Source organism: Aethalodelphis obliquidens, unplaced genomic scaffold, assembly GCF_003676395.1.
Source record: "Aethalodelphis obliquidens isolate GAN/ISIS:26980383/991018 unplaced genomic scaffold, ASM367639v1 scaffold8, whole genome shotgun sequence".
In the NCBI taxonomy this organism is placed as follows: Eukaryota; Metazoa; Chordata; class Mammalia; order Artiodactyla; family Delphinidae; genus Aethalodelphis; species Aethalodelphis obliquidens.
Window position 1 is genome coordinate 39298546 of NW_020837952.1, and position 24036 is coordinate 39322581.

Sequence of the window (24036 nt, forward strand, 5' to 3'; positions counted from 1 at the left end):
GATGTCTCAGCCCCTCTGTCTCTCAAGTTTCAAATTCCCACGGGAAAATCTGTTTGGCTCAGCTCAGCGTTAGGTCTTCCCCTATCAATCAGCTGTGGCAGCGCAGCAGGGCTGAAGCACAGACGCAACCACGCAGGCAAGAGGGAAATGTAAATGACGTAGCCGCCCCAACAGAAGTCTCCTTCAATTTCCCACGTTTGTGAGCTTCTATTTTGCAGTTGACAAATGACAAAGTTAAGGGCAAAAAAGCACAACAGACATTGCTTAATCAAATAACTTTAATCAAGTTAACAGCAAGCAGCAGAAGTACAATTACAGGAAAAGCCCCATATTTTACATGTAAATTGTTTTTCCTTGTCTTTACTTGTAAGGTGTTGAAGGTGGGACCCACTCCTGAATCTTCTTTCTAGTGGTGGAATAAGGTACGTATTGTTGTGGAGTGCCACTCACGTTGAATTTATGGTTTGTCCAGATGAATTTACGAGCAGTAGGTGGTTTTGTTGTTGGAGGATCATCAGTCATAGAGTGAAGCCAACGATGCCTTAAAGAGGGAAAAAAAGACAATTATGAACAGGCAGCATAGTGTAGTGGGAGGAGGGTTAAGAGAGCAGTTCTCGAGCTACTGTGTTGCTTGAGCTCAAATCTCAGCTCCATCACTAACTAGCTGAACTTTTCTACGCCTGGGTTTTTTCATCTGAACATTCTTACTAAGAATGGTGTAAGGATTAAATGAGACAATACACATAAAGCACCTAGAAAAATTCTTGTGCATAGTAGGTACTCAACAAATGTTAGCTATTGCTGTTATAATTATTGTATTTCATCAAATCTAGGACACCATCCATTCTAAGATACACCATTATTTTATGTATCTCTAAGAAAGAAAAAATCCTGCTAACTAAACTATGACATGTATCCTAATTTTACGCATAAAAATGTATTTTAGGGCTTCCCTGGTGGCGCAGTGGTTGAGAGTCCACCTGCCGATGCAGGGGACACGGGTTCATGCCCCGATCCGGGAAGATCCCACATGCCATGGAGCGGCTGGGCCCGTGAGCCATGGCCGCTGAGCCTGCGCGTCCAGAGCCTGTGCTCCGCAACGGGAGAGGCCACAACAGTGAGAGGCCCGCGTACAGCAAAAAACAAAAACAATAAAAACAAATGTATTTTAGAACTGATGACGTACAGTATTACTGTTAGATGCTAGAGGCTGATTCCGGAGTTTCAGTATGCTCAGGATGCTCTGGTTCATGAAGCTCTAGTTTGAAATCTATGAGGCTCCTGCTGAAGAAGAGGGTCTCTGCATGCATCTTAAAGCCAAGCTTAAGTCCGAACACTGGAGGACATACAGTTTGTTATAATAAAATTATTAAATCACAGCCCAAAGTTCATGAGTGTTTCAGCTTCAAGTGTTCGTCAAAAGATGTTTGCTTGGAGGTGCCAGAAATCTGGCCTAAAGAAGAAAGCAAGGCATTTCCTTGGAGTATAGAGAACTGTCTCTCTAATAACAGAGAAAAGAAAGAATCAAAGTCCAAGGGACAAAGAGTAGAACTGAGCAGAAAGCCAAGCTGAATTTATATGGGAAAGGAAGGGGAGAGAGAACTTATAACAAGACTCAGAGCTCACAAGACAAAGATGACCCTATGGGAAAAGGGAATGAGGTGACAGGCACAGAATTGCAGTTCCAAGAAAAAAAAAGGGGGGGTGGAGGACTGCCCAGCTACAGAGGAAGGGGCAAGTTTCAGTAAAATAACTAAGACTAAAGCTAATGAGAAAAATTTATGATACTATGTAAGTTTAAGAATATTTGCTAACAGGGCTTCCCTGGTGGCGTAGTGGTTGAGAGTCTGCCTGCCAATGCAGGGCACATGGGTTAGTGCCCCGGTCTGGGAGGATCCCACATGCCGCGGAGCGGCTGGGCCCATGAGCCATGGCCGCTGAGCCTGCACGTCCGGAGCCTGTGCTCCGCAGCGGGAGAGGCCACAACAGTGAGAAGCCCGCGTACCGCAAAAAAAAAAAAGAATATTTGCTAACAGTAATTGATAGATATAGCTAGGTAATTGGCTAAGACCTATGAGAGTAGAGATAAAATATTATTACTGTTGCTATATTTGTGTCTAAAGATAATTATATCATGATCAGCTAACACAATAAAGAATGAAGAAGTCTGTACGCACTGGGCTGGTTTCTCTCTTACATCCTCCAAAGGAAACTGGATTAGTGAAAAGTAACCTGGACCAATAAACAACTACTAACATGAGCTCTGAAACCTAGCGAGGCAGTGGTGGTGAGACAGGCTCCACGAGCTACTCGAAGGCGGGATTAGCTGTCAAAACCAAGGCTCTTATTTATCAAGGGGCTTTGTGTAAGTTCAGGCATAGAAGAAATATTTAACTTTTGCCATTTGAGTCAGCTTAAGTAACTAAAGAAGATTTGTATTCAAATAACTGCCATCGAGATTCCTGAAAGTTAAAATATTTAAGGAACCACAGTCCAAAGCTTTCATAAGCCTATTTAGTTACTTAACTGAGAGCTCATGGAGAAATAGAAAATGTTCAAGGAAACTAAAAGAGGGGAAATTCTCTGGTGGTCCAGTGGTTAGGACTCAGTGCTTTCATTGCCTGGGTTCAATACCTGGTTGGGGAACTAAGATCCTGCAAGCTGCATGGCATGGCAAGAAAGAAAGAAAGAAAAGAAAGAAAAAGAAAAGAAAGAAAGAAAGAACGAAAGAACGAAAGAAAGAAAAAGAAAACTAAAAGAAATTTTTTACCACCAACACATAAAATCTGAAAATATTCATCCAGTAAGGCTACTGGCTAGAGTTAGGGAATGACTAAACAGCAATTTATTCTCATTATGTTAGAATAAGAAACTATAAAATAAGAAAATGTTTATAGTATGCTAGGCTAATATAACCCTTCTGTTATATTATTAAATAAAGCCTAAAGAAATAATACCTTTTAGATTTCCACACCAGAGTTTTTGTAAAACAGGTTTTCATCTGGGTCATTTTTCTTCCAATTAATTAAAGATGCTAATGGACTAAGAGTATTGTCTAGAAAACTGTGTTGAGCTGGCATCAGACCCACTTCAATTTTATATCACTGTTATTATCTTACAGGACAAAATATAAAATTACTTAAACTTGATGATAAAGTCAGCGTGACTACAAATGAGACTGGCGGAAAGGCAAAAAGTTATAAATACTAAAGAGATAAATATAATGAAAATAGATTACACTTTGGAAAAAACTCAGTACTCAAATATATTCAAGTGTGTCAAAATATCTTTTTTTAAAAAATTAGTTTATTTATTTTTGGCTGTGTTGCAGTATGAGGGCTTCTCATTGCAGTGGCTTCTCTTGTTGAGGAACACAGGCTCTAGGCACATGGGCTTCAGTAGCTGTGGCATGCAGGCTTCAGTAGTTGTGGCTTGTGGGCTCTAGAACGCAGGCTCAGTAGTTGTGGCACATGGGCCTACTTGTTCTGCGGAATGTGGGATCTTCCCGGACCGGGGCTCGAACCCGTGTCCCCTGCATTGGCAGGAGGATTCTTAACCACTGCACCACCAGGGAAGTCCTCAAAATAATATCTTTTTTTTTTTTTTTTTAAGAGAGAAGCCTTGAATTTTTTTTTTTAAAGAAGATGTTGGGGGTAGGAGTTTATTAATTAATTAATTTATTTTTGCTGTGTTGGGTCTTTGTTTCTGTGCAAGGACTTTCTCTAGTTGTGGCAAGCGGGGGCCACTCTTCATTGCGGTGCGCGGGCCTCTCGCTGTAGAGGCCTCTCTTGTTGTAGAGCACAAGCTCCAGACGCGCAGGCTCAGAAGTTGTGGCTCACAGGCCTAGTTGCTCCGCGGCATGTGGGATCCTCCCAGACCAGGGCTTCAACCCGTGTCCCCTGCATCAGCAGGCAGATTCTCAACCACTGCGCCACCAGGGAAGCCCTCAAAATATCTTTAATAACAAAAATATTAAATCACAATTACAACACAACTCAAATGGAAATAAATCCCATAAGTGGCTGATCTAATTCTCAGTTATATATGAGGAAAAACTGTGGAAAGGAAGAGGAAAAGAATACTTTCCCCTTCTTTGAAAATATACTACTTCACTTAAGTGTGAGGTTGTTAGCCATTCAAAGTACAAAATGGAGCGATTTATTTGTGAAGAAAGAATTAAACAGCCTAATAGGAAATTTAAGAAATAAAAATATATACCATATAAAATATATTTTAAAAAATCACTGTAGGGACTTCCCTGGTGGTGCAGTGGTTAAGAATCCGCCTGCCAATGCAGGGGACATGGGTTGGATCCCTGGTCCAGGAAGATCCCACATGCCGTGGAGCAACTAAGCCCATACGCCACAACTACTGAGCCTGCGCTCGAGAGCCCACGAGCCACAACTACTGAGCCTGCGTGCCACAACTACTGAAGCCCAAGCACCTAGAGCCCATGCTCTGCAACAAGAGAAGCCACGACAATGAGAAGCTCACACACTACGATGAAGAGTAGCCCCCCACTCACCACAACTAGAGAAAGCCTGCGCACAGCAACAAAGACCTAACACAGCCAAAAATAAATAAAATTTTAAGAATAAAAAATCACTGCAAATGAAAACAGTCTTTAAGATGGATATTAATAACAAAGATAAAAGTTTCATTTTCCCTTTCAGAAAATTTCCAGAAATAAAATATTAACAAATAACAACCAACAACAACAAAAATATAGGCAGTTTTGAATCTTTTCCTTGGATAGTATACATTATTAATTTTGGGAATCAAGGCTGGCTCCTATGTTCATGTTTCAGATGGTTTCACTTAACATTACTGAGCCAAGAAATACTAAAGATTTTTCAATTTTTCAAAAAATATAATAGACTAAAAAAAAAACCCGCTCCAGATTGTTTTTTGAGGTAAAAATATTCATTATACTAAAACTATTATTACTCCATCCCAATTTAGTTTACGAAACATTCTCATGCATATCACTCAGTCACTTATTTAATACTAAGTATTTCATATTTTAAAATTGTGGAAACAGAATTGAAATGACTTTCCCAAGGTCCCACAGCATGTATGTTACACACTGAGGCTTGAACACAGTTTCCCAATGGCTGAAGAGAACATTTTGATCAGGACCTTAATTACAATTAATAGATGAAAACTGGTTGGGATTACGATAGCACTTAAATATCTGTCAAAATCCTGAGATCCATCTAACCACAGGATAAGACTGATACACTTAATGCAATAAAAACCAAAGACAGTTCATTACAAGATAGCCAATTCAAACTTTGTTAGCTCAGTAATTATTCTTTTTAATTAAATGCAATCTGAATCAAAATCTCAATAGGGTTTGACAATTATAATTCTAAGGATCAGCTGCACGTCTATCTTAAGAACATTCTGAAAACTCACAACAATCAGGAAGGCCAGTATTACCAGACATTAAAGTCACAAACATTAGAATGATATAAAAATTGGCACAAAAATTTTGTACCAAGATTTTGGTACAAAAGTACAATAATAAAACAGAAAAAAATCCCCCAGACTAATGAGGTAAGTTTGGCATTTCAAATCATTGGGGAAAGTAAACATTTCTCAACAAATTATGCTAGGATAATTAATTTTGTTGAAAAAAATTATTAGGTTTCCCCAGCCATATATCAGGATAGATTGCAGACAGATTAATAGTGCACTGATACAAATGTGTGAATATTTATATTCATAAGATATATTGATATTTATAGAATATGAAGGACCATTTCTAAGCTTAATATCAAAGGCCAAAGCCATAAAGAAAAAAATGGTAATTTTACTACATAAAAATTGAAGTGTTTATGTACTAAAACTCTGAAAACAAGATTAAAAAATAAAAGAAACAGGGAAATATTTGTAACATACAGAAAAGTAGTTCATCTATCATTACAAATCAGAAAGAAAAAGTCAAACATCCAATAGAAAAATAGATAAAAGGTGTTAAAAGATAAGTCATAAAAAGAAAAAGTGGCAAACAACAAAAAGGAAGTTTAATCAAGGAAATACAAATAAAAACAAGATATAACTTTTTACTTGCTAAACTGGCAAAGATTTTAACAAATAATAATAATACCCAGTATTTGTGAAGTTACAGAGAAATCCAACTCATATACAGCTGAATGTATTTACCCTGAGAATGTAAATTGAAGGTAATTTGGCAGTAGGTACCAAACACTTATACAACACGTACACTTCTGGATGCAGCAATTTTACTTGTAGGAATCTGCCATAAGGAAATAAGGATGTGTGGGAACAGGCTTACATACAAGGATGCTGACCAAAGCTTTATATATAACAGTGAAAACGTGGAAAGAACAAAACCAGGAATAATATAGGGAATACTTAAATAACTCAGGGCACATCCACATGACAGAATATTAAAGCCTCATTAAATATTATGTTACAGAGAATATTTTATGACTTGAGAAAATGCTCACCATATGTTAAGCTTAAAAAGCAGGTTATTTAGTTAATTTACTTAATGATACTAAATAGCATTTATAAGTCATGGGCACTGTTCTAAACACTTTACAAATACTAACTCATTTAATTCTTAACTCTATGAGACAGATGTTATTATCCCAATTTAATAAATGAGGAAACTAGAGCACCGAGAGTCTAAATAACTTGCCCATGATAGTGATGCTAGGATTCAAACCTGGGCTACTTCTTCAAAAAGTAACCCACTTACATGAAAAACAAAAACAAGGGATACATATGCAAAGGAAAAGAGGAGATGGAAAGAATATGTATCAAAATACTAACAGTGTTTTATCTTGGTGTGGTAGGATAATAGGTTACTTTTATTTGCTTTGTTATTTTCTGAATTTTCTGTAATAAACATGTACTACTTTGTAAGATAAAACAAAGCTATTAGAAAGAAAAGTCCTTCTAATTCAAAACAACTAGAGATGGTTTTAAAATCCTGCTCAATTCACCTGTCATTTATTTGAGACTCTAAGTAGGTTCTTCTACTTCTAACCTCATTTCATCCCACTTTAAGCCATCACTTAAAAAAAAAAAGTCACTCTCTTTAAAGTACTAAATGTTTTAGTAGCAGGTAGACTGTTTCTCTCGGTCTACCTTAATGGAAATTTTTCCTACGTCAATTCCACCGCACAAACGTCATTCACTACAGTTACATAGAAAAGGTTCAAACTGTTTTTTTTAAATCTAGAAACCTCAAATTTTTCTATATGACTATCTCTAGCATATATTATATATATAACATCTTATGGAAAAACCCAAACGAACTTTTTGGCCAACCCACTGGATGGCCAAAAATAAATTGCTAACCTGTGAACACAATACAGATTTATTCTGGAAATTGGAATCAAGAGTAGTTCCTTGTTCACCAAAAGTAATACATAGTTTATTTCCACACTCCAGGTATAAAATTTTCCAACAACTCATCTTTGTAAAATGTTAGAATCAGAAGCACTGAATAGTAAGTGAAATGTGTTAAACAAAAGCTGAATTTTAAAAATCAAAACAATCTTGTCTTCTGCTTATAATTAGCACATTTTAAAAGAGAAAGGTTATAAAGTAACATTCTGTAACACAGGAATATCTACTTAAACATGCAGTTTATAGTTTCTTAGAACATAGCCTCTTATATTCTGATTTTCCGGAGCAGAAAATAAACACTAGGAAGGATCTATTTTGAAAAGAAGCTTGCAACACATTGTACTGAATAACACTCATTTTAATTCAAATCAGAGTATTTTACACAACACCTACTACCTGAAAAAGGATAGATTAAGCAGATACATCAAGGGGAAGAAGACAATATTCTCTGGCATTGAGAGATGGCCATTTATTTAGGAAAATAATATTTTAAAAGACTATAAGATACAATTCAGTGGGACAAGGTATTAAAAAGGCCGGGTTGAAGTTCGAGTGGAATTTAAAGGTAAATATGAGCTTCAAATTCATACAAAAGCTATAAAAGAAGTGACAAGACATACCATTTTTGGATCAGCTACCAGAAGCAAATAAAATTACTGTATCCCAAAAGCAAAATAACAGTTGTTTCAAGTAAAACAGTATGTCCCCTTTTATTCAATAAATATTTACTGAGCAACTACCATGTGCTAGACACTGGTTTAGGCGTTAGCAACACAACAGTGAACAAAGTTCTTACCATCAAGAAGTATGGTAGTTGGAGAAACAATAAATTAAATACTACGCAATAAAATGACAGGCAGAGATAAGTGCTACCAAGGAAAAAACGAGAGCAGGGGAAGGGGACACAGTGTGAGAGAAGGATAGGGCTCTTTTAGCCAGGCAGTCTGAGCGTGAGCCATGCCACACCTGGGGAAATAGCTAGTGCAAAGTGACTGAGGTGGGAGTGTGCTCACCGCTCGAGGAAAAGCCAGCAGACCGATGTGGCTAAGTCAAAAGTTAGCAGGGCAGTGAACAGGGCAGTGTACGCAGACCTGGAAGGGCCAGGATCACATTCCAACTCCTTGCAGACCATGTAAGGAGTTGGAATTTTAACTCTCACCATGATGGAAAGCCAGTGGAGAGTTCTGAGCAGAGGTTTGATGTGATGCGAGCTACATTTTAAAATAATCACCCTAATCACTTAGTATGTTGGGAATACTGGTGTATTGTAAGAATGTAAGCAAACCAGTTGGGCAGTTGTAGAAGTCCAGGCAAGAGATTACTGTGGTTTGGACTGGGGTAACAGCCACAGGTATATCAGGCATGGGATATATTCAGAAAGTAAAGCAGAAAGAACATGCTGATAGGCTGGTTATTAGAGAAAGAGTTGAGGAGGACCCTTAAATTTTTGGCTTGCATAAACAAGAGTCATTTAAGGGCTTAGGGACATTTTGCTTGATAGGTTCATTAATCTACCTACACTGGGCATTTGAAGATATTTAAAAAATCAAATATATTACATTCATAAATGTGCCCTAAAATGCTTAAAGGGATGTAATTAACTAAACTTGCAAATGGAGATAACTTTTTAGGAGAATTTAATCCTTTCCATTAAAGTTTATCAAACATTCACCAAAGAACAAGAGACTATGATTGCTCTTTATCTTTCTGCAAAAATACTCAATTTACTAATCTTGTTATCCTATTTATAAACAGAACCTCAAAGCTTAAGAACAACTGTGTTTTAAAATTTGCAGCTATAGTAAATAGAATATTCATTTTAAACCCAAACTGCCATTAATCCTGTCTATATACAAAGCCCCTAAGATACTAAAACACTCAAACTGACAAGTAGAATATTAAGTGAAATGGGGAAAACATCTGTGATATATTAAGTGAGGAGAGGGGGAAGAGAAACAAAATATTGTGTATAATAAAGAAATACATATGTATACACACATATATCTATATAGTTATTTCTAATCACAAACCTTCTTCTAAAGAAGGTGTGACCAATAAACTATAACCTGTTCTCCACACTGTGAACCTTTAAAAACATTCCTTCTCTACTCAAAAGCAGACACTCAGGTATTTGTTGAATCAGTGAACAAATGTTAACAGTGCTTATTTCTTGGCCAAGGAATTAGAGTTTATTTTTGTTTGTACCTTGTATTTCTCTGGATTTTCCAAGTTTTCTATAACAACTGTACATTTTTATAATCAGAAAACATATTTTAATGATGATTATAAGGACTGTTTTAATAGCACGGAAGATTGCTTATATTATCTACAGAAAAAGCAGAAAATAAAACTGACTGATTATGAACACAACAACTACACAAAAATTTACTTAAAAGGACTAAAGGGAATATGCCGAATGTTGACAGTGGTTGCCTCTTAGGGGTGTATATGGATTATCCCTGCCCCCTGACAGATTCTTTGAAACTTTTCTGATCTCTCCACATTTTTTTCAAGAACAGATTCCATTTAGATTCGATGAAGTTCATATTGCCAAATCCATGTGGACACTTCTCTGTCCTTATCTTACTTAACTTCTCAGCAAACATCAATAGTTAGACTTCCCATGTTTGTTGAAATGCTAACCTCTCTTGCCTTCCTTCTTACTTTGCTAGTAGCTACTATTCTTCTTTGCTGGCTTGACCTGTCCTAAGCTCCAGATTTATCTATCCTGCTGTTTACTTAACACAACCATTCATTTGGATTTCCGACAGGTATCTCAAACTTAGTACACCCAAAAAAGAAGCTTCTGATTCCTACCTTCCACCCTCACAACCTACCCTTCTCCCAGTCTTCCCATCTGAATGAATGGTACCACCATCTACCCAACCTCTCAAGCCCCAAACCAAAGAATCATCCTTGATTCTTCTCTGTCACCTCCAAGTAATCCTCCTCATCTGCCACCTTACTCCTCTACAAGGCTTCTAGAACATATTGTCAACTAAAAAAAGCTGACCACAACGATGTTAAGTATCCTAAATAAATTAACCCTACAAGAGAAAAACCGTTATCAATGTCACCATGGCACTGGAAAAATCTTCAAGGGCAAAATTAAGTTCTACTTAATTTAACTAGAACATAACCTGCAGTGTTGGACTGGATTCAGTGGCATTGCTGTCAACTTATGGAGAGGCGTGTGGCAAGCTGATGTGCGGTGCTGGAGGCAAAGTGAGAAAAAGCAAAAACTTTTTAACATACGCTGTAATTTTTTAAAAAAAGTACTTATGCATTACTTGAGTAATTTAAACATTAATTTTAATAAGAAAAATTAATATATGAGGAGAGACTAGTGCACTACACGGAGGAAGGAAAGACATATTACTTAAAATGAACAGAAGGTGCCACCAAGTGGGAAAAAAGTACATACACGGTAAAGAAAAATCCAGGCGAGCCATGGTTTTTTTTAATTTGGTTCAAAGGATTTCAGAGTTCCAATACTCCAAACCACACACACAAAAAACTTTGTTTCGGGCTTCCCTGGTGGCGCAGTGGTTGAGAGTCCGCCTGCCGATGCAGGGGACGCGGCTTTGTGCCCCGGTCCGGGAGGATCCCGCATGCCGCGGAGCGGCTGGGCCCGTGAGCCATGGCCGCTGAGCCTGCGCGTCCGGAGCCTGTGCTCCGCAACGGGAGAGGCCACGACAGTGAGAGGCCCGCGTACAGCAAAAAAAAAAGTGGTATAAAATAGTACTTGTAATCTACTGAAATACTTTGAGTATTCTATTCAATCAAGTTAAATAAGAAGAAATTAAAATCTCATTGCTGACCCCATAAATGAAGAAATTGAAGGGACTATAACAAAGAAAAATAACAGACACTAAGTTATAGTATAGTATTAGTCTACCAGTTAGTATTCATTAAAGTGACTATAAACTCCAAGAGAGGATCATATATTTTGTTCACTACTATGAATATATAAACCCATCAATGCCTGACACATAGTGGGGTGCTCAATAAATATTCATTTAATGGAATGAACTATATGTAAGCTGGGTGCTGTCCTAGGTTCTAGGCAATAATTTTTTTTAATTTTTTATTTTCAAGGTTTGTGTAGCTCCCCTGCCCATCCCAGACATTTGCACCACCATGAATACTTTTTGTTTATCTATTGGTAGACCTAACAGCTTTACCGACTGCTGACACATTCAAAGAAAATGAAAACCTTGAGACAAAACAGACAAACCCACAAGATTTCTAATGTTCCCACAAGATCAGGGAATGTTACGTGAGCCCCAGAAGTTCATTAAAGATATTCCCTTGTTCTACCAAAAACACTGATGGCTCTGAAGAGAAAGCCTTCCCCAGGTGAGACTATGTAGCTACTGAACAGACTCAAAGACCATCATAGGCCACACTGGGCACCAGAAAACTCAGAAGGACAGAGGACAGGAACCACAGCTTGCCAGCTGGGAAGCATCAGGTGTTCCTCTCACTGGGAGACTTTGCAGTAGTTCATGCAGGTGACAGCCCACCTAGCCATCCAGGAGCTATTTTCTTTGACTCCCTAGATGACAGAGCACAGGCTCAAGGGAGATGAGAGCCACATCAGGCAGGTGCAGGAGCTGCCCTGACTTAAAAGCTTCATGTCCACAAAAGCTAACATCTCTACTAACAACAACTCTATGGGCGTGGCTTCAGGACTGCCATTGCCACAAGGGCCAAGCTAGTTCTAAGAGCAGCAAGACAGGGAAGCCCAAACATAGCTAACTCATCAGGCATTCATAAATCCTCTCAATCTAGATGCAGTTTATCAGTCAGGAATCAGTTTTATCCAGCAATGATTGATACAATCTCATCTGGTTTCCAGGGTAACATTTAACTGAAGATCAGATTCTCTCAAACCTTTTACAGATGATTTACGAACACTGCACACTACACTAGGTGAAATCTCATTTCAAGTCCCATCTCTAGCACCAACCTCTATTCTGACCTCTGGACTAGTGTTTTCAACTGTCTACCCACCACGTTCACTTGGCTGTCTAACAGGCATCTCGGAGAGAACTCTTGATTACCCCTTCCATTCTGCTTCCCCCATCCTGCCTGCTCTTCCTCTTCTCAGTAAATGTGCCACAAATAGTTCAGGCCAAAAACACTGAAGTTACCCTCTTCTCTCAAAATCCAAACCATCAGCAAATCCTGTTGAGTCCATCTTACTTCAAAATATGTCTCTGCGGTAGGCAGCCTCTAAGACAGCCTCCAATGACGACATCCTCCTGGTGTTCACACCCTTGTGTAATCCCCTCTCGAGTATGGGCTAGACTTACTGACTCATTTCTAAAAAACAGAATACAGCAGCAGCGTGGGATGTCGCTTCTGAGATTAGGTTTAAAAAGACTGTGGCTTCCATCCAGGGTGCTCTCTGTCATTTACTCTCAGATTGTAACTCTGGGAAAGCCAGCTGTCATGTCATGAGGTGGCCTTGTGGAGAGGCCCACGTGAGTGTTCTCGGAAGCAAGTTTCCTGAGGTCTGTCTGCAGACATGTGAATGAGTTTGACAGTGGATCCTTCCAAATTCAAACCTCGAGATGACTGCAGCCCCAGATGATATCTTCTTTGTAGCCTTGTGAGATTCTAAGCCAGAAGCATCCAGCTAAGCTGTACTCAAATTCCTTACCCACAGAAATGGTGAGATAATGTTTATTGTTTTAAACTAAATTTAAAAAATCTATTACACAGTAGTGGACAACTGATACAATTCCAAATCTCACAACCTACATTACTGACACCTTATCCAACTTCCATCATCTCTGGATGGAGCTGGCCCAGACAACTACATAAATAGTTCCCTAAGTAATCAGCCTACTTCCACAAGGCTCCCTTCCTCTATTCACAGCAATCACAGAGATGCTTTAAACATTTAAATCAGAGTCCAAGAGCCATTAGGTGGGGCCAATCAAGGTAGGCATCTGTCTTTGCTTGGCATGGGGGGTGCCATGAGGTGTGTGGCAACAGCCCAGTAAGGTGACAGAGCCTGAATGGGGAGAGGAGGGCAGCCACATGGGGGGAGGGGTGTGGCAAGCTGATGTGGGATGCTGGAGGCAAAGTGAGGTAAGAAGGGAGGCCAGTGGTGGGGAGGTGGGAAGGCAGCAATGGGAACTTTGTTACCTACAGTGGAATTCATCAAATAAGTAACTCCATTAAATAAAAGAGAAACAGATACATATACAGAAAAGGAGAAAACTAGAACATAACCTGCAGTGTTGGACTGGATTCAGTGGCATTGCTGTCAACTTATGGTTTTCAATATATAAGGTGAAAAAGAGAGATATAGAAATAGAAATGTACACACACACACACACACACACAATCATTACAGCCATCTGAGCTTGTCCACTGAGATGCCCCAACACCAATGAACATACCTTGCACTCAGATATTAGTTTCTAAATACTATTCTCTACTGAAAAATAGCAAGTAAGAAAATAAAACAAACACAGGGCTCCTCAGAGAAATGGCTGTTTTCATGGGTGAGGCAGGGAAAATATAAGATGAACCTGGAACACCTTTTGTCAGAAAGCAAGAAAGTGCTCCAAGAATAAGGGGGATATTTCAAAAGGACCCCAAATGCAGACTGAAAGGGTTCCCACTGGTCAAACTGAGTTCAATTTGAGCAATAAAATAACGAATTATAGAAATGGATTACAACACATTGATTAAAATGACAGTTCATATTGATATAAATAAAGTTTGACGAGTAACTGGATAGTTGCATAACCTCAAAGTATCTCCCCACAAAATGCCAATTAACTGTAAAGGGAAAATGAGTAACTTTAGAATGGAGAAATCTGGCGCACACACCCTAATCAAGTGATAGAAATTTTCAGTAATGAGACAAATCAAAACTAGATGCCATTTAATAGAACGCAACAAGAAGAAGCTGACACTGCTTCTGTGACATTCCTGCCAAAGATGCGTAGCCTCCATCTAGTCATGAGGAAACACTGCAAATCTATACCGAGGGACATTCTACAACACCACTGGCCTGTAATTTTCCAAAGTGTTACGATCATAAAAATCAAGGAAAAGCTGAGGAACCAAACCACGGTGAAAGAAGCTAGAGAGAAATGAGGTCCACATAAAATGCATGACCAGATTCCCTTGCTAGAAAGACACTGCTGGGACAACTGATGAAACCTGAAGAGGGTCTGATGGTTAGACAGCAGTAGTGTATCACTGTTAATTTCCTAACTTCGATGGTTATATTGTGGTTATGTAGAAGAATGTCCTTGGCTGTAGGAATTACACTCTAAAGTATTCAGCCATGATATGACATCATTTTCGCAACTCTGAAATGATTCAAATACTTGTAACTTTTCAAAAAGTTTGAGATTGTCCCCAATTTAAAAAAAATTGTAAAACAGGTCACATCCTACCTAACCTTCCAGTGACTTCCAGAGAACTTTAGAAAAAAAGCCAACAGATCTAGCCATGGTTTACAAGATCTACATGTAGATGTAGCTATTGAAAGCCCTAGCTATTTCTCCTACCTTATTTCCTGACATCTTCCCCTCACTCATTCCATTCCAGCCAAACTGGCCATATTGCTGTTCTATGAATACAAGCAATACATCTCAAACACACAGGACTTTTGCACTGGTGGTTTCTGCTGCCTGGAGCTCTTCATCCCCCACCCCCCATTCCTCCCCTCTTCAAATGTCAGTCTCTCAAAGAAACCTTCCCTAACGCCTATATAAAACAGCCACCTCCCCTACAAGAGAGGGCCACTGCTCTTTATCCCTTTATGAATTCCTTGCATTTACTGTTGCCTAAAATATATAACACATTTGTTTTTCTGCTTCCCTTCATGAGAGCAAGGATTTTGTTTTACTCACTGTTGTATCCCCAGTGCCCAAAATAGTTCTTGGCACCTGGTAGGTACACAATAATTATGTAAATGAATAAAGATGACAAATTGTATTTGTAATTCATTACTCTATATGTAAGATAATACCTGGCTCTCTAATAAAAGATAAATCAACCCAACTTCAAATGTATTCATGGATCAAATCAAAGGTAAGGTTAGAATTCTACAATGTATTGCACTCACTCAGCAAACACAAACAGCTGAGCTTATCCGAACCACTTCTCCCTACAGAGACTCATCACAAGCCTTTAAGCTTCCCTTACAAGCAAGGGTCATCAAAGGTACTCAGACCTTAGGAGGCTCCACTCCACAAAGAAACTCAGCTTTGTATCCTCAACTGCCCTCAGGCATCACCCCAGCAGGTGATGTTATCTTCTACAGCTTTCAGCTTCTTATTTTATGTGATCTCAGATCTTATATATAAAAGGACTTGCTTGGCTGCATAGTACTTTTATCATTTCAGATTTTTAACTAGTTAATAATTTAAAATGTGTTTCAGCCCACATAATTTTCCCTCCCCCAGCCCCCAATCTAGATGGGTGCTTTGAAGGAGATGGCCATCAGTCTGAACATGACAGCCCACAGGGCTTCCACACTCTCTCAGGACCAACTCCTCCCCCAAAACAACCAAACAAATGAAAACTAGCAGGATACCTCGCCTCCTAAAGCCAACACTCCACATTGAGATCTTGGTCTCAAACAGTGCCAACGTATATACAGAATGCCCCTTCGAGAAAGCAGACAGCTCCAAACCTAAAATCACAGCTCCTCAGATTTTAACAGACCCTAGGTTATTATTTCCCATTAAAAAGAGCACAAAAATCCAGCCTCAAATGTTACATCAGTGCTGCTTTCTCATGTTACGAGCCAATGAGTTTTATTAAAGACAGAATCCAATACTGTGGTCTTCAAACTACATCACCGGGCTTCCCTGGTGGTGCAGTGGTTGAGAATCTGCCTGCTAATGCAGGGGACATGGGTTCGAGCCCTGGTCTGGGAGGATCCTACATGCCGCGGAGCAACTAGGTCCGTGAGCCACAACTACTGAGCCTGCGCATCTGGAGCCTGTGCTCTGCAACAAGAGAGGCCGCAATAGTGAGATGCCTGCGCACCGTGATGAAGAGTGGCCCCTGCTTGCCACAACTAGAGAAAGCCCTCGCACAGAAATGAAGACGCAACACAGCAAAAATACATAAATTAATTAATAAACTCCTACTCCCAACATCTTTAAAAAAAAACATACGCCCTTTAAAAAAAAACTACATCACCGACATGAGTATGAGTAAATGCTTCTAATTAGTCCAAGTAGTGGACCAGAGGTAGGCGAAATCTTACAAACATATTTTGCTTAGCTCACATACTATTTTAAAAAATTATTCTGTCCAATCAAGTAGCCTATTCAATTTATCCTTTTAATTTTTTATAGATTTAATTAATTAATCATTATTTATTTTTGGCTGTGCTGGGTCTTCATTGCTGCACGCAGTCTTCCTCTAGTTGCAGTGAGCGGGGGCTACTCTTTGTTGCAGTGCGCATGCTTCTCATTGCGGTGGCTTCTCTTACTGCAGAGCACAGGTTCTAGGCACGCGGGCTTCAGTAGTTGTGGCACGCAGGCTAAGTAGTTGTGGCTCGGGGGCTCTAGATCGCAGGCTCAGTAGTTGTGGCGCACGGGCTTAGCTGCTCCGCAGCATGCGGTATCTGCCTGGACCAGGGCTTGAACCCATGTCTCCTGCATTGGCAGGTGGATTCTTAACCACTGCGCCACCAGGGAAGCCCAGCCTATTCAATTTAAATAAAATAAATTCACTTCCTTAGTTGCATTACCCACATTTCAAAGTGCTCTGGGCCACGTGGGGTTGGTGGCTACCCTATTGGACAGCACAGATATAGAACATTTCCATCATCACGGTAAGTGCTATTGGACAGTGCTGTATTTAAACTGACAAATTCTTTAAAATAAACATTTAAAAACAACAAGTCTCACAAAGAAATACAGATTTCCACTTTCTCTTGAAAAATCATATCTAGGAACCCTTGGCTGAATTCTTACCTGATGGAACTAGAGAGAGTGAACAGGGCCGCTGCCCTCTTTGATGGAGTATGTGCTTTTCAGTTCAATACAGTCCCCAAGAGCCCCAACTGTCTCACATCTGTACTTCCCTCACTTATGTTACATGCCTGGATTTCTACTTGAGCCTTCAGAATGAAAGTGAATACTCTGAGATTATCCAAGTTTCTACTCAATAGAACACAAAACTATTTCTGATGATCAAGTTCAACTAAAATAAAATATCACAGCTAACCTGATACTTATTTTTAGTTTTTTTGTGTGAGATTTTCTAGACCAACTAGAAAGGCTCTCTAGAGTTTAAATGTGTATCAATCAACAACCTGTGAAACAGATATAAATACTTGCTTTGAAATAGTTTATTAAAAATTTGGTAATTCAAGTAAGAGCATTTAAAATTTCATTTCAAAATAGGCATATTAAAAATCAGTTTTTACAGACCTAAGGAATTTGGGGGCTCTCAATTTACAGATGAGAAATCCAAGCTCCAGAGAGGTTAAGGAATTAATGCTTTAAGTCAAACTGCCAAATAAGATCAGAGCCAGAGTTCTTTGAGCCTTTCTCTTCACTATGGCCAGGTGATACTACAGCACGCTGTTTTCCCTCAAAGACAGACACACTATTATATATCCCAACATATAATATGATTGGTGACACCCCTCCATCAAGAGATAGTCTGTAACCTCTCTGGCTGAACATGGGCAGAGTTTTCTAATTGCCTTGACCAAGGGAATGCGGACTCAGTACTGGATGATTTCCAAGACTGAGTCAGATAAGGCCACATGGCTTCTGCCTGGTCTCAGAGCATTTGCCTGAGCAGGCTCAGGCTACCGGAGGGTGTTCCAATCCAACACCCCAGCCATGCCCCCAGCTAAACTGCCAGCACTAACTGCCAGACACCAAGTGAACACACCTTCAGACCGTTGCCAGAGCTGCTCCAGGTCTTTGCTCAAACCCTCCAACTCCCACCTCTGGCAGGAGTGTCCTTGATCAAAACCTGCCACCCCCCTCCACCTCACCCCTGCCTCTAGCAGGAGAGAATATGAATCCTTCAGTTAAAGGGTCCAGAGATAAGAAAGGAAGCTACAAACAAAAACCCAGATGGAACCAGATGGCACCAGCCAATGAATCTGACCTCCAACAGACCCAGAGTCTGATTATACACTGATTTTTTCTACATTAGCATATTATATGACACACCTACTGGCAGCCATGACCAGACATTAAAGACCAAAAAAGGATCAAAAGGGAGTGGCACCCCACACCCTGAGGTTGTGGGGAGCCCTGCCCTTCCCGGTAGACTAAGGCATATGCCTCCCTATCACTAGCCTCACTCCTCCTCCCTTTGTCTTTACTCTATAAAATTAAATCCCTCTTGCCACCTGGGCGAGAAGTTGATCTGTGAACATAGTTCCCACTTCTCCATTCTTTGGCCACTGAGTAAAGCTTGTGCTGTGTCCATCTAAATCAGGGTCCACAGGACATAATTCAGTAACAAGATGATTCTACTATCCAGCCTTGGAGTCTTCCACTTGAAGCCTCAGACATCCTGGAGCAGAGATAAGCCATCCCTGATGTGGCTTGTCTGAATTCCTGACCCACAAAAACTATGAAATAAATACTTGTTGTTGTTTCAAGGTACTAAGTTTCAGGGTAACTAGTCATGCAGCCATCGCAATTGGGACAGATGTTTTCAGAACAACATTAACTTAAGAATAAGTTAACCTAAGAATTAACTTAAGAATAACTTAATAATAGATATACAACAAATATTTGTATAATGAAACAAATATTGCCAAGTAAAATAAAATTAAATGTTGATATAGCTCACCATTCAGGGGGCACCATGCTTCCATCCACATCCCAGAATGTGTTTTTGCCATTCATTTCAGTAGTATATATAACCCATCGGTGACGGCCTGGATGGAAAGATCAAAATGTAGTTTAGAGAGATGTGAGGAAATAAAAACAACCTTTTTAAAAAATTATAATTGCGTAACATCAAAGAAGACAACCTTTTTTATTAAGAAAAGACTTTTATATGCTCTTACATAAGAGAAATGTTAGAGAACTAGAACCCTGGGTGTATTACTGAAGGGAAACTCCAGGAAGTGAATGGCAAGCTTTTATCAACAACCTAGTGGCCGCCTCAGCAAAACCCCTGCATGGGGACTGAGACTCACTCTGTGGGTAGGGCTCAGCCCTTTCACGGTGGAGAACCCTTACTTCTCCCCCAGCTCCCCCTCCAAGGGGGTATCAGAGAGGGAAGGGGAGGGAATATGTTTCCAGCTGTTCTGGGTATTCAGGAGAAAAAGTGCTCCTCCTAAGACTGGGGCAGGAGAAATGTATTCACAGCAATCACACTTGAATTATATGTTTCCATATAAATATTTTTAAACAAACCACGAGATCCTTTCGGAAATTGGTGATTATTACATAATAAGCAAACACTATATATGATGGTTAGATAAGCAGAACATCTCATGTTATCAAAACAGTATGCTGCATTCTTTAAAAAATTTCTGTGAAATAGTTGAGAGCATAACCACAATTTACAAAACTGTTAGGCAAAGACCTGGATTTTAATGAAGACTGTCACTTTTTCTTTTTTTTAATTTTTATTGTGGTAGAGTTGATTTAATGTTGTGTTAGTTTCAGGTGTACAACAAAGTGAATCACTTATACATATATCCACTCTTTTTTAGGTTCTTTTCCCATATAGGCCATTACAGAGTACTGAGTAGAGTTTCCTGCACTATACAAGACTGTCACTTACTATCAGTGTATATTAGGCAAGTTTTATGAGACTCAGTCTCTTTACCTATTAAAAGTGTATGATTAGGGCTTCCCTGGTGGCGCAGTGGTTGAGAATCTGCCTGCCAATGTGTGGGACGTGGGTTCAAGCCCCGGTCAGGGAAGATCCCACATGTTGCAGAGCACCGAGGCTCGTGCGTCACAACTACTGAGCCTGCGCTCTACAGCCTGCATGCCACAACTACTGAGCCCACGTGCTACAACTACTGAAGCCCACGCGCCTAGAGCCTGTGCTCCGCAACAGAAGAAGCCACCACAATGAGAAGCCTGTGCACCGCAACGAAGAGTAGCCCCCATTCGCCGCAACTAGAGAAAGCCTGTACACAGCAACGAAGACCCAATGCAGCCAAAAATAAATAAATAAAATAAATAAATTTTTAAAAAAAGTGGATGATTATACCTACATCTTAAGGTTGCTATGAAAATTAAATATCACACACACACAACTAGTTCAGTACTGGGCACGTAAGTACATAATACACATTAATTCCTTCCATCTCTTCTTCATTGCCTTCATCCCCACAGAGGGAATACAGAATTCATCCCTGTAATGAATTTTAAGCCAATAAGCAAAACGTAATCTGCATTTACAGAGTTTTCCTAGGTAAACATATAATCAAAAAATATCGACTAATACTATTTAAACATGAACTTATCTATTAAAGAGATTGAAAAGATTTCAGCCAGGATTTGTTTCTTTTATGAGAGAAACCAATCTTGAGAATAAGAAACTAAAAGTAAACTATAATCTTATGAGGCAGGGGAATATGAAGGCAGATGGAGGAAACCTTGGGAAAGGTTTCATAGAGTTAGGCCATAATGACAGAGCTGGGCTTCAACAATCTCATTATATATATATGTATATATAAATTTTAAATGTGCATACTCAGACTCAGCAATACCACTTATAGGAATTTATTTTTAGAATATTTAAACAATTGAATGCAGACAGAGTTACAAGCAAGTTCACTGCAGTACTGTCTCTAATAATAAAAAGTTGAAGGCAACGTAAATGTCTACCAATAGTAAACTGTTCGATAAAATAATGGTTCTTCCATACAGTGGAATAGAGTGTTGCTATTAAAAAGAATGGTGTGGGGGACTTCCCTGGTGGCACAGCAGTTAAGAATCCACCTGCCAATGCAGGGGACACGGCTTCCAGCCCTGGTCCAGGAAGATCCCACGTGCCGCAGAGCCACTAAGCCTGTGCACCACAACTACTGAGCCTGCACTCTAGAGCCCGCGAGTCACAACTACTGAGTCCACGTGCCACAATTACTGAAGCCCGCGTGCCTAGAGTCCATGCTCCACAAGAGAAGCCACCGCAATGAGAAGCCTGTGCACCGCAATGAAGAGTAACCCCCACTCCCCACAACTAGAGAAAGCCCATGTGCAGCAATGAAGACCCAAAGCAGCCAAAAATAAATAAATAAATTTATTTTTTAAAAAAAGCATACATTTTCTCCCTGTGAGGATATCAAACATTGTTCTGCAACTAGAGTTTTTCATGTTACACATATCTTTGATATATTTCTATACAACGAAGTATTCTAAAAAATGTACAATTCAGGGCTTCCCTGGTGGCGCAGTGGTTGAGAATCCGCCTGCCAATGCAGGGGACACGGGTTCGAGCCCTGGTCTGGGAAGATCCCACATGCCACGGAGCAACTAAGCCCGTGAGCCACAACTACTGAGCCTGCGCGTCTGGAGCCTGTGCTCCGCAATGGGAGAGGCCGTGACAGTGAGAGGCCCGCGCAGTGCGATGAAGAGCGGCCCCCACTCTCCGCAACTGGAGAAAGCCCTCGCACAGAAACGAAGACCCAACACAGCCAAAAATAAATAAATAAATTAAAAAAAAAAATGTACAATTCATCAGTATCCAATTGATGCACAACTAATGTGGCTTTTAGAATTTACTACTAAAACAATGCTGCAATGGGTGTCTTTGTTTTGCAAGAATATTTGAGGTGAATTCCTAGAAGTGTTGGGACAAGAGATATGTGCAATGTAAATTTTAACAAAATTTACCAACTGTCCTCCAAAAGGACTATGTTAATCCATATATTCTTATGGCATTTCCCCAGTTGGAATTTATCAGATTGGCAAATACTTCAAAATTTGATAGGTGAAAAAAGATAACGCTGTTTTTTGAGCTGCATTTCTGTAATTACAAGTGAGGATGAGAGAGATAAATCAGGAGTCTGTAATTACAATATACACACTACTATATATAAAACAGATAACCAAAAAGGACCTACTGTATAGCATAGATATCTATACTCAATATGTTGTAATAACCTATAATAGAAGAGAATATAAAAAAAGGAATTAAAAAAGTGAATCACTTTGCTGTACACCTGAAACTAACACAACATTGTAAATCAACTATATTTCAAGAAAAATTAAAAAAAATTTTAAATAATGTATTCTTTTTAAAAAAAAGTGAAGATGAGCACGTTTTCATGCCTTTGTTGGTCATTTAGTTTTCTTTTCCTGTGAATTATCTTTTCCTTTTTTCTATTGAGTTCTTCATCCTTTTACAAGTACTTTGTAAAAGTTCCTTGTACATTACAGAAAACAAAGTCAAATCAAATCTCAATCTCATTCCCATTATTTATACCAAAACATACTGAACTCACCAAAAAACTGCTTGTTGTCTTCGTAGTATTTGTTTCCATATTTGTCTTCCCCCACTAATGTGCCAACCCTCACATCATTTGCCCTGGGAATGTCCAAAAGAAAACAGACATTTTAGGAAGACTGTTCATAACACACACATAAAGTGAGAATACCAACTTTCACAAACATAGGCAGCTGTGCCAGCTAGAAAAATGAGGAGGTGCTGGGTATGGTCACTGGTTGTATACTTCTAGCGTTCATCCCCACATTCACGGCCACTCATTGTCAGAGAATCAGCTTTCAGGTAAGAGCTCTAGAATCCCTGCTCTTGTTGTCCTAGTACCATTACAGCACAAGAAAAGAGAAACTGACCTAACTGATGTGCCTAAAGTACACTAAATAGATAGATGCAATATCGTCAAATTACAAGACTACTTTTATCTACTATCCCTAGGCCATGAGGCAATGGAGTTAGCAAAAAACTTCAGGAAATCTGGAAGCTCAAGTATTTCACTGTGCTCACCTCGCTCAACTCCTTACAGTACATGGAAGGCAAGTGAAGGCCAGCAAAGGAGGAAAAAAAAAAACTTTCCCAAGGTCACGCAGTGAGTGTTTGGCAATGCTCACTGCTCTCCAGGAAGCAGAGCAGGGGTGCAGCCCATACGCTCTCGCCTCCACGTCATGACTCTGTCTCTACAGCCGGCTTTGGTCCTGTCTCCGGGAGACCCCTAGACAGAGACTTCGGCCCGGGGGAAGCGGGCAAAGGCTGTCCTTGAGAAAAGCTGCGGATTCTCCAAGGTGACCCAGCCCAGGCCCCTTTCCAAGAAACCAGCCAGCGCAAGTCCAGCCCCAGAGGCCAAGAGCATGGCTCTGGCCGCTTACCTGAAGAAAACCCGTAGATAGCCGCGGAGGCCGCCGTGTCCGCTGACCTGCTCCAGCCCGCGCTTCAGGACCTGCAGCAACTCCATCTCGTCCCGCAGGCCCCGCCTCTCTGGCGCGCTGCGGAAAACCCACCGGGGGGAAGCGGCCACTCAGCAGCAGGGAGCCGACCACAGAAGGTTCCCTCGCACGCGCAGCACGCGGAAGTGGTTTTGCGCATGTGCGGGTCTGGAGCGCGCGGGTCTGGAGCTCCCCCGTCAGGCCTCTTCCCGCTTTCCAGAAAAGGTGCGGTTTGTTGATTTCCCTCCGAAGCAAAATTTTCAGAGATTGCATTTAGAAGGCAGGACATGCA

General features: G+C 40.0%; 1 protein-coding gene across 1 annotated transcript; it reads right to left on the reverse strand.

The window, feature by feature from the left end:
- Nucleotides 1-260: 260 nt before the first annotated feature.
- Nucleotides 261-23862, reverse strand: NDUFA12 (NADH:ubiquinone oxidoreductase subunit A12). The gene is made up of 4 exons (XM_027107208.1): nucleotides 23688-23862; nucleotides 22826-22908; nucleotides 19204-19291; nucleotides 261-541 (listed from the first exon to the last, which is right to left on the reverse strand). The coding sequence occupies exons 1-4, from the start codon at nucleotides 23771-23773 to the stop codon at nucleotides 361-363; spliced, it is 438 nt and encodes a 145-aa protein (XP_026963009.1). The 5' UTR covers nucleotides 23774-23862; the 3' UTR covers nucleotides 261-360.
- Between the last annotated feature and the right edge of the window lie 174 nt (nucleotides 23863-24036).

Excerpts from the sequence above, each read along its gene's own strand:
- NDUFA12 (XM_027107208.1), bottom strand. The coding sequence starts at position 23,773 with ATGGAGTTGCTGCAGGTCCTGAAGCGCGGGCTGGAGCAGGTCAGCGGA. Across the intron at positions 22,909-23,687 it reads TATCTACGGGTTTTCTTCAG|GGCAAATGATGTGAGGGTTG; the intron begins GTAAGCGGCCAG and ends GGACATTCCCAG. Across the intron at positions 542-19,203 it reads AGCATGGTGCCCCCTGAATG|GCATCGTTGGCTTCACTCTA; the intron begins GTGAGCTATATC and ends TCCCTCTTTAAG.